We start from the raw sequence: 11,649 nt of genomic DNA on the forward strand, positions 1-11,649 counted from the left end.
GAGCATGTGGCTGGCTATGATTTCCAGATAGGTTACTTCACTGATCTCTCAGACTGCATCACCTAACCCTTTTGACAGTCACTGGGAAACACCTGTGACACAGTGTTCCTAGAGTCCAGAAGTATTGGGATGGGCCAGGAATTCTGAGCATGTGGCTGGCTGACTTTAAGTGGAGAAATCATACAAGCCCATCAGTGGTCTATTACTATGTAAGGTGGTAGCTAAGGCAAAGGAAGTGGTCCAGGGCCCAAGAAACAGTGAGTTTGATAACATTCTCAGATGCTTGAGGAAGATATATCTGATACTGTATCCAAAGATTGGATATCTATCACTACAATAATGCTGTATAATAAACAGCTATAAAACTTGAGTGGATAACAATAGACATTCCTTGCTCACATATCTGGAATCTGGTAGGTGTCAGCTTGGTGTCTCTGCTGATCTTCGCTGGGTCATTCAATTATCTGTGGGTTGGTTGGTTATCAGCCAATCTAGACAGGGTTCGACTAGAGTGACCAGAGCAACCTGGCTGTACTCCATTGGTGTCTCATTTTCCAACAGGCTAACCCAGCCATGCATGTTCTTATGTCAACAACAGACACACAAGAGTAAGCAGAAATACACCAGATCTTTGGAAATACATATGGCCCAGAATCAGAGAATGTACTTCAAAGGAACCTGAAAAAGGACCATTAATACAGGGAAGAGTAAACAATTAGGACCATTTTTGCGGCCTATCATATCAAAGAAAAATAAGACAAGTACAGTCAATTCATTGTTCTAACAGGTGTTATCCTCTTTGGGGAAGAACTTGAGATCTTATCTGGACTTAGATGTAAGTTAGGCTCTTATAAAGTACGTGGGTCACCCTTCTTATGCCAGCTGAGAGATGGAGGCAAATGAGTGATAGAATTGTTCTCTGTCTCTTTTTCTTTTTTTCCTCTCCCTGTTAACTGTTATGTTTAGTTGGTTTGTAGAGCCAGTTAAATGGCAATAGATTTTGGCTCAGTAAAGTCTAAATCAAGCCCAGAGAAATCCAACTTTAGCCCTCCTTACACCAACTCAAGCCTTCCTCTACTCCCAGGGCCAAGTTCTAAACATGAAGAAATCTATTTTAATTCCATTCTTGTAAAATAACTGCTAAATAAGCAAGCCAGTTAGTTTATCTGGCTAAGACTACGGGGCTAAAAATGTTCAAACCTTATATAATCCACACTCTTTTTATGAATAGCATAATGTAATGGTGACCTCACTGAACTGAAGCAAATCAGAAATCTCAGATTCTAGACCAGGTTCTGCCACTAACTAGTTGTGTGACCTATCAGCAATTTACCCAACCTCTCTAGTCCTCAGTTGCCACATATATATAATCAGGAATTGCTTTAAATTACAATATTCCAAATGTTCTATTTCCACAGGATGTTAATAGGCATTACATATTCAGACATACTAGCTTAAATAAAGCTTATTTCAGGACTCTTGAGAACTTTTAATATGCTGTCTTTTGAATCTCCAAGAGGGAAACATAATGTACAGCAAACTAATTTCACCAAAAAGTTAATTTTGTTCATAAAATATGTTGTGTCCCCCTTTATACAGTTTGGGAAATGCACTGTTATTTCTAACATCCAAAGGGTGAATTTATCAGTCAGAGTCCCAAAAAGAAACAGAAAGCAACTTCAAATGGGGACATTTGAGAAGACTATAATAAAATGTCTATTTACAAAGGTATGGCAAGGTTTAGGGAAAGCAACAAAGGGCAATGAAATACCCTGGAGCTAGAATCAACTGGAAGCCATTATTATCCCTAAGTGAAAAAGGGTAATGGGAAAGATCAGGGCTTTGAACCTAGAGAGGTAACCAAGATAACTGCTTGGGAAGGGTAGGGATGTCTGATAGGATGGCATTCAGTAAAGGGACACAGCCAACCTGTGGTGAACTAGCAGGAAAGGAGCCAGGGAAATAAATAACACGCTTTCACTTTTCTCTCACCTTTCAATTTCCTGCTGGTGCTTCTCATTTGCTGAACCCAACCAAAGCCAAAGGGCAATGGAACCACCTCACAGAGCAGAGAGCAGAATGGAAAAGAGTGGAAAGTGGATCCAGAGGGGAGAATAGAAGCTACCCAGCCTAGTAGGGCTCCATTCACATGCAGCTTGATCTAGGTGATTAAGGGACATCGTCAGGACTCATTTTCTCTTTTTATCTCTCACTATGCTTTCCTTTGCTGGCTTCATTCTAAGGCAGGCTCTTTTCATCTGGCGACACAGATGGACACCAGCAGCTCTAGGCTTAAATCATTCTTAGTTCACAATTCCAAATAAAACAATAAAAAGAGTAAACACATTTGTAGCATTTGCTATATTCCAGGTGCTATTAGAAGCCCCTTGGATACATTAACTCAGTTAATCCTCATAATAATCCTGTAAGGTAGTTACTGTATTACTCATTCTTTACAGATGAAGAAACTGACATATGGCTGGAAATAAGAAAAGGAAAAGCTGAGATTTAGACTCTACTTCTTTGAGATTAGTCTTCAGGTACCTTAGCTCCAGAGTCTGTGCTTTTAACCACTGTACCATACTGCCTTTTGAAAAATAAGCCCCATCTCAACAGCATCTATATCACTTACCAAAACAGACACTGGTTATAACACCAAGGTCAAGGGTTCAGATCCCCGTACTGGCCAGCCACTCAAAAAAAGAAATAAACAAACAAAACGGATACTAGCAACGTTGGGTCATGTGCTCACCCCGGACCAATCACTGTGCTCAAGAGGGTGTTAGGGCACTTAGCTAGGCAAACTGAGTCATATGTCTATTCCTACAGCATGATTGCATGATTGCTATCAATTTCTCCCTTTAAAAATACGCCAGGCAGATGTAAAAAGCAACAAATGTCCATCACAGGCAGTGTGGACTTAAAGATATAGCCCTAGAGACTGGAGCTCTAATTTTAGATCTGCCTGTTTGCACTAACTTCAAGCAAATCTCTTACTGCCTTCTTTTCAGCAGGAGATTCTGACCCCATCTACCTTCCAAAGGTGGTGTTGCATATAGGTGAAAAGAAATGAAGATGACTAAAGAAGTATTTGATTATATGTAATCAGATCTATGTTATATTAAAATGTAATGAAATTTATATATGCCAAAATTGAGCAAATAACTTCTGAAATAAGTTTTTGAGTCAACACTATCTCTGAAAAATTCCCTTAGATACAATTTCCTTTTAAAAACATATAAATGAATATGAAAAAAACATATACAATGAATGAAACTGGAATTTTTCAAGTGGTCTTACAGGCATTATACATGATTATTTCCTAAGAATAAACAAGGCACAATTATAAGTTTATTCATTTTAGCAAAATAAAATGACAAAGGTAGCTTGTTAAAAACTAACGGATAAGTTTTCTTGTTTCCTTATCTCCAGAGCATTTGGCATTCTTTATCAACTGGTACATAAAAGAATAGAAAAATAAAAGATTGTCATATTGTCCTCTATATTTCTCTTTTAACATATCAGTATGGTAGTCTACTAAGAAGTAGTAAATGGCTTCAATTGTGGAAAGGAAAGTATCTGGCTTCCCTTTTTGATGGCGCCAAAAGCAAGTTTTTCTTGTTTTCAACTCAACTTGTAACAATCCTGCCAAAAAAAAATAGAAAAAATATAAATATTTCTTCTTAACCGCAGGGTGTGGTACAATATTAATAATTTTTTTTAACTATTTTAAGGTATTTTTTAAAGAATACAATTAAATTCCTTCAATCCCAATTCCAAACAAGATATTTTCTTAAATGTGTTAAGGTATATACAAAAGCAACATAAGACACAGAATGAAATCTTATACTTGACAGGTCTAAGTTTTAGACTTTAGCAATGAATTAAAAGTATGGTAAATGTAGTTAACATTTACGGTATTCATCTCTTTCTATCTTCTATCTACCAGTGTCATTTTAAATTTTAACATGTGACAGGACTAAATTCACCAATTTTCAGAAGCATTTCATTTCGTTGATAAACTGACTTTTAAAATATTCTTAAACACTCTGAGAGACAGGCAGTTTAATGGTCCTTACTACTGGTAAAAGTTTACTTCTAGATTATCACTTTTAGGCTATATCTTCATGAACAGAGAACCTAGAGCTGTTTCTTTAGCCCTGTCACATCTATACTGCACAGCCTCAATGACACAATCAGCTAGAATGCCTTGCTTTTGCACATTTAAAGAGGAAATAATTCATGAAATCACAGAACTTCTCATCTCTTATGACTCAGATGTCAGACCAGTACTCAGACTCACGATATTTATGTGCAGTATTTTTTTTAGCATATTTTAATTTAAAGTGAGAAATAAAAGGGAGAAGGTAGCATCAAAATTGGCTCTCTGACCAATTAAGAACCTCTGAGTCATCAGTGATTTCCTACTATCACATCCCACTTCTACCCAAAAGCCATCTCAGACAGTGATGAGAAATAAATAAGAAATATTAAGTATTTGGAAGAACAAATGTCTAATAGGAATCTGAGGAGGAGAGAACAAAGAGAATAGAGGACACATAGCATTTAAAGAGATAATGCCTGTGACTTATCTAGAAATTATTTTTTAAAATGCAAAGCCACAGATAACATGAAACAAAATGTATCTCAAGCAGGATAAATACAAAGAAATTAGTGTTTAAATCTATCACATAATAGTGTAACTGCAAAACACCAAGGATAAAGAGAAAATTTTAAAAGTAGCCATTGATGAGGAACAGATAATACTCAAAGGAATGGTAATTATAATGACAAGAGACTTTTCATTAGCAACAACAGAATATTGAAGATGCTAGAATAATACCTTTGAAGTGTCAAAAGAAAATACTGGTAACCTAAAATAGTGTTCCCAGCAGAATAATATATCAAGAAAAAGAGTGAAAAGCATGAATGGACAAACAAAAACTGAACATATGCCAACAAGAGACCCAATTAGAGAAATTCCAAAAGGATGTATTTCAGCAAAGATGGCATGAGATAAAAGAAGGCCAAGCAAAGAAACTGGTACACCTGTATAAAACAAAAGCAATAATAATATCTAATTTGTGGGCTGACAATAAAGAACAAAAATAATTAATATTAACAATAACTTTGTAAACTAGGAGGAGGCTGAATGAAGCTTAAGTGTACTAAGTCCTTATAGTGTTCAAAAGGAGGTTAAAATACTGTTTGGATTTGAACTTCTTAAGTGACATGCACAATTCAGGGAACTCAAACAACAGTAAAAAAAACCCAAATAAACCAATTCAAAAATAGGCAAAGGAGCTGAATAGGCATTTCTCAAAGGAAGATATTTTAAGTGACATGCACAATTCAGGGAACTCAAACAACAGTAAAAAAAACCAAATAAACCAATTCAAAAATAGGCAAAGGAGCTGAATAGGCATTTCTCAAAGGAAGATATACAAATGGCCAACAGACTCATGAAAAAATGTGCAATATCACTAAACATCAGGGAAATGCAAATCAAAACCATATTAAGATATTATTTCACTCCAGTTAGACTGGCTATTATCAAAAAGACAGAGAATAACAAATGCTGGGGTGTGGAGAAAGGGGAACCCTCCTACATTGTTGGTGGGACTGTAAATTGGTGCAGCCATTAAGGAAAATGATACGGAGGTTCCTCAAACAATTACAGATAGAACTGCCATACGATCCAGCTATCCTACTGCTGGGTGTATACCCAAGGGAATGGAAATCATCATGTCGAAGGTATACCAAGGGAATGGAAATCATCATGTTGAAGGTATACTAAGGGAATGGAAATCATCATGTCAAAGGGATACCTGCACCCCTATGTTTATTGCAGCTCTATTTACAATAGCCAAGAGTTAGAACCAACCTAAATGTCCATCGTCAGATGACTGGATAAGGAAAATGTGGAATAAAAAAGAATGAACTACTGCCATTCACAGCAACATGAATGAACTTAGAGAAAATTATGTGAAATGAAATCAGCCAGGCGCAGAAAGAGAAATACTGTATGTCCTCACTCATAAGTAGGAGCTAAAAATAAAAAAATAAAATAGAAAGAAAGATACAACAATTAAAGTAACATGTTGACCTTTCAAAAGAAGAGAACAGAATTGATATTAACAAAGGTGGGAAAGGGGGACAGGAAGGGAGATAAGGGAGGAATTGGTAAAGGGCCATGAAAAATGATTATATTGTATATTGCTGAAAATACTAATTATCTTGATTTGAGACTCATATATTGCACACAGGTACTGATATTCAACTCTATACCGCAGACATGTACACTCAACTGTGTACATAATTAATCAATCAATTAAAATTGGCCCAGCCATATTTGGTTAATAAATTTTTGACAAAGGCACCAAGGCAATTCAATAAGGAAAGAAAACACTTCTAATAAAACTGAAGGAACTAGACATCTGCACAGAAAAAATTAAATATCTGCCCATACATCATACCATACACAAAAATTAATTTGAACTTGATCTTTGACATGAATAAAATTGGCAATGTTAGCCAAGCTCCTTTGAGAATTTAAATTCAATTCCTTTGATTCAAGAAAATCAGGTTTATACATTTTTGTAAAAACTGATAAAACAAATAATACCTAATATTTATTGAACACTTTTTATATGCCAGTTACAGTGACAAGAGATTAATTTAATTAAACACCTTAAATGGTTTTTAATCAAATATAACAGAACCTCACACCTGTTGAGATGGCTATTAAAAAAAGAAAGATAACAAGTATTGATGAGGATGTGGAGAAACTGGAACCCCCATACACTGCTAGTGTGAATGTAAAATGGTGCAGCAGTGATAGAAAACAGTAGGGAGGTTTCTCAATAAATTAATAACAAAAATACTACATAATCCAGGAACACAACTTCTGGGCTTCTAATCTGTCTAAAAGATCTCTCCAAAAGAATTGAAATCAGCATCTCAAAGAGATGTATCTGCACTCGCGTGTTCATTGCAGTATTATTCACAACAGGCTGGAAACAATGCAAGTGCTCATTGACAGATGAATGGAAAAAGAAAATGGGTAAATTGATAAATAGAATAGAATATCATGCAGTCTCAAGAAGAAAATCCTGCCATTTGCAACAACATGGATGAACTTTGAGGACACTATGCTAAGTGAAGTAAGCTAGTAACAGAAGGACAAATACATTATTCCACTTATATGAAGTATCTATAATAGTCAAACTCACATAAGTAGAGATATATGAAGTATCTATAATAGTCAAACTCACATAAGTAGAGAATAAAATAGTTTTCCAGGGGCTAGGCGACAGGGTAAATGTGTAATTGTTGTTCAATGGGTGGGAAGTTTTCAGTTATGCTAAGTAAATAATTTCTCAAGATTTGCTGTACAACATAGTGCCTATAGGTAACAATATAGTATTATGCACTTAAAAAGTTGTTAATTGGGGTAGACCTCATGTTAGATGTTTGTACCATTAAAAAAAAAAAAAAGGGAAGGACACAAAGAACTTTTAGGAGGTGTTGTATATGTTTATTATTTTGATTGTGGTGATGGTGTCACTGGTGTTTGCATATGTCCAAACTCATCAATGTGAAATATGTGCAGTTCTTTCTATATTAATTATACCTCAACAAAGCTGTTTAAAAAGAGAGATGCACAGCAATAAAGACAGAAGAAGACAGATTAAAAAAAAAAAAGAATGGCTTCAGAGAACAGGCCTGGGATACCTCCGCCAGCTTGTTGCCCAGAGCCACTTCTGGAAGCTGGTCCCCGCATCCCTGCCATTCTGGCTGCTCCAGCTCTGGTTAAAATGGCCCCACGTGCAGCTGGACCCACTGCTTCAGAAAATATAAGCCATAAGCCTTGGCAGCGTCCACGTGGTGTAAAGTCTGCAGACTTGCAGAATGCAAGAGCTATGGAAGCATGGCAGCCTCCACCTAGATATATAGAAAAGCCCGGGGGCTCAGGCAGAGATTTGTCATGGGTGGAGTCACCACACAGAGCCTCTATCAGAGCAATGCCCAGTGGAAATGTGGGGTCGAAGTTGAAGCAGAGAGCCCCCACTAGGGTCACGCCTAGTGGAGCCATGGGAGCAGGACCACCACCAAAACCCTAGACTGTAGAGCTACAAGCATGCAATGCCAACCTGGGATAGCTGAAGCATGGGCTGAGACCAGGAAAGCCATATAGGATGGGCTGCCTGAGGACCTGAGGCCCAATCCTCACACCAGTGTGCAGAGAATGCCAGACATGGAGTCAAGGGAGATTATTCTCTAGCTTCCAGATTTAATGCCTTCCCTGCGGGGTTTCTCTGATTGCTTTGGTCTGATTATTCCTTTCTTATTTTCTGTTTCTCTCTTTTGGACAAGGATATGTACCCTATGCTTGTCCTACTATTGTATCTTAGAAGTAGATAACCTGTTTTGATTTCACAGATGGGACTTGGCACTTTGAACTTTTGAGTTGGTGCTGGATTGAGTTAAGACTGTGGGGCTGGGGAGATGGAATAAATATATTTGTATGTAAGAAGAACATGAATTTTAGGGGGTCAGGGGCAAAATGCTATGGTTGGAATGTCCCCTCAAGCTCGCGCTGGAGCTTACTCCCCAGTACGGTATTTGAAAGGGAGAGCCTGTAAAAGGTGACTGGATTGTGAGGACTACACCCTCATGAATAGAGAAATCCATTCATGGATTAATGGGTGAATGGTTTAATGGGTTATCAGAGAGTAGACTGGTGGCTTTACAAAACAAAGAAGAAAGCACGTGGACATACTCTTGCTCTTGCTCAGCCCTTGTCATGTGATACCTTGTGTTGCCACAGGACTCCTTAGAGTCCTCACCCAGAGGAAGGCCCTCTCCAGATGTACTACTTGACCACTTGACCTCGGACTTCCCAGCCCCTGGAACTGTAGGAAATAAATTTTGTTTTCTAATAAATTATCCAGTTTCAGGTATTCAGTTATAAGCAACAGAAAATGTACTAATACAGGCAAGGATCATAAAGGAATATGAAGAGATCTGACAATCACTACTTTAATCCAGTAATCAAAGTTATCAGAAATGATGGGACAATTTGTATTGTCTACCTCCTGATTTGATGCAACAATAAGTATACAACTTCACCTATGAATTGGTTAACCATACAATTTATTAGCTAAACAGGTTCATTTCTGAGAGTGAAAGGACATGCTATTAATAATTATACCAAAATAATAGATATAAACTGGAATTGTCATAGACAATCATGGATTTATCCTTACCTCTCAGTATCCTAGCCAAAAATATTTAAACTAAACTTAATCATGAAGAAATGTTCAAACAATCGACCTGTCCTCTTCATAAAAGTATAAGTCATGAAAAACAAAAACAGAGGACTGTTGCAAACTAAAAGAAACTAAAGATACATAATAACCAAGTGAAATGTGAGGAGTTTAAATGTTGCATCAGGGGAAAAAAGCTATAAGAGATATTTTTGGAACAATTAGGAAAATTTGAATATGTACCATATATTAGATGGTATTATGACATTTTTGTTAATTTTCTTAGGAGTAATAAGGGTATTTATATTTATTATGCAGGAGAATATCCTTATTCTTTTTGGGGGGTGCAGCTGGCCAGGACAGGGATCAAACCCTGAACCTCGGGGTTAGCAGCACCACACTCTACCCAACTGAGCTAATTTGCCAGCCTCAAAATATCCTTATTCTTAAAAGATGTATGCTAAAGTATTTAAGGGTGAAGCATTGCAAAGCCTGCGACTTACTTTCAAACAGTTCAACCAAAAATATATAGTATGTAAACACATACACACACATATAATAAAGAGAAACAGAACAAATGTGACAAAATGTATGGGTATTCAATACAACCCTTCTTTTGATTTATATGTAATTTTGAAGTTTTCCAAATAAAAGTTGTGGGGACAGGGGAGAAGCAATCCAAGAAAATGACATCGTGACAAAATGTATGGGTATTCAATACAACCCTTCTTTTGACTTATATGTAGTTTTGAAGTTTTCCAAATAAAAGTTGTGGGGACAGGGGAGAAGCAATCCAAGAAAATGACATTTTTATTTCTTACCTTGAAGTCGTTCATCGGTGAGTATTTTGTTTGTTTGGTTCCAAGTGCTATCTATAAGTATAATTTTTTTCAGTATTGTGTCTTTACACTTATTGTCACTCAAATCACAGCTCTGTTGCTCTTCAGTTTTCTTACGTTTAAAAGATGGTTTGTCAGGGTCATCACTTTTGTCTCTAACATTATTTTGAATCCTTTTTTGCAGATGAAAAGAAATATCTTTTATTGAGACAGACTGAGGTCCAGGAAAAACAAGTGCAACCTAAAACAAAGAATCTTAGGTTAGCAGTGTGCTATGATGTTCAATATAAATAAATTCTGATTGACTTAAAACTTTTTAAGAAAAAAATATGTTGAATTCTGACACATAAACATTAGGCAGGTTCTATTGTATGTACTCTAATATTATGGTAAAGTTTTTGGCTCTTCCCTATAATTTACAATCATAGTATACTATCTAAAAATATCACTTCAAAATAAAATATTCACTGATTGATGAGGCCAAATTAATTGCACCTTGAAGCAAAAAACTGGACTATATAATACTTCATAGGATAAAAGGCAAAGTACATGGCACACACACAATATCCCAGAATATTTGGGATATTATTACAGTGAAAAATTACAATGGAAAAATCTAACATTCAAGGAAAAATTACATAAATTATGGTACCTCCTTTCTTTCAGCACATTTTTACTGAGATCTTATACTGTTAGAGCCTCCAATGTCTGAATGGCTCCTGGCACAAAGCAAGTACTAAGTAAATGTTTGTTAAATGAACAAATGTTGGTAGAATCATGGGTATTTTATCCCCACACTTTTCTCTATTTCCCACATTTTCTTAAATGAGCATGTACATTTTTAATATAAAAAATAAACATCATAAAAACAAAATCATAGTAAAATAAAATTAAGAAACAAAAATCTTGAATTTATAAATTTCAGAGTTTTCAAACATTCACATTGCATGCCTATATTTCCCCTATACCTAACTGGCAAAGTCCAGGGCTTCTTAATTGTCTTGGATTACAAGCATATCATATCTTCTTACAGCACTCACTGTGTTCTATTTAGTCAATATAAATGGTATCTACCTGACCAGAGAAGGAAAAACAAACATATTCCTAGATTCAAATCTCAGATATTATTTACAAACAAAACTTTCTATATAAACTCAAACTATATATTACTATGTGTGTGTGTATACACACACGCGCGCGCGCACACATATATATATATATATATTTTGGTAGGAAAGTAAAAATTTGTCAAGCTCTTTCTGGAACAAATAAATGTGTGAATTTTTAATTGTTTCTAGATTAACCACACCAACAAATGGATCTCAACAGACCTAAAAGGGTTTACATGCTTCTTTAATATTATTAAATTTACATACATATAGTGTAAATTACCTGAAGCCTAATTTTTTGAGATCTATTGTAAAATTACTTTTCAGCAAGACCAGTAATATCTAACCAATGTGACAATTTCAACTATGTGAAATCCAATTAAGAATCTAGAAATGAGCAAGGAAGGCCTCTGAGTAGCCAAAAAAAAAAAA

General features: G+C 35.9%; 1 protein-coding gene across 2 annotated transcripts in view; it reads right to left on the reverse strand.

The window, feature by feature from the left end:
- Positions 1-3,311: 3,311 nt before the first annotated feature.
- DTWD1 (DTW domain containing 1) overlaps positions 3,312-11,649 on the reverse strand; it is an 18,044-nt gene continuing 9,706 nt past the window's right edge. For both annotated transcript variants that reach the window (XM_008570430.1, XM_008570431.1), the window contains exons 4-5: positions 10,091-10,349; positions 3,312-3,645 (exon numbers count right to left, since the gene is read on the reverse strand). In XM_008570430.1, the coding sequence (XP_008568652.1) occupies positions 3,398-3,645; positions 10,091-10,349 (507 nt within the window). In that variant the 3' untranslated portion in view covers positions 3,312-3,397. The remainder of the gene's footprint in view (positions 3,646-10,090; positions 10,350-11,649) is intronic.

The sequence above is a fragment of the Galeopterus variegatus genome, unplaced genomic scaffold, assembly GCF_000696425.1.
Source record: "Galeopterus variegatus unplaced genomic scaffold, G_variegatus-3.0.2 Scaffold602, whole genome shotgun sequence".
NCBI classification, from domain to species: Eukaryota; Metazoa; Chordata; class Mammalia; order Dermoptera; family Cynocephalidae; genus Galeopterus; species Galeopterus variegatus.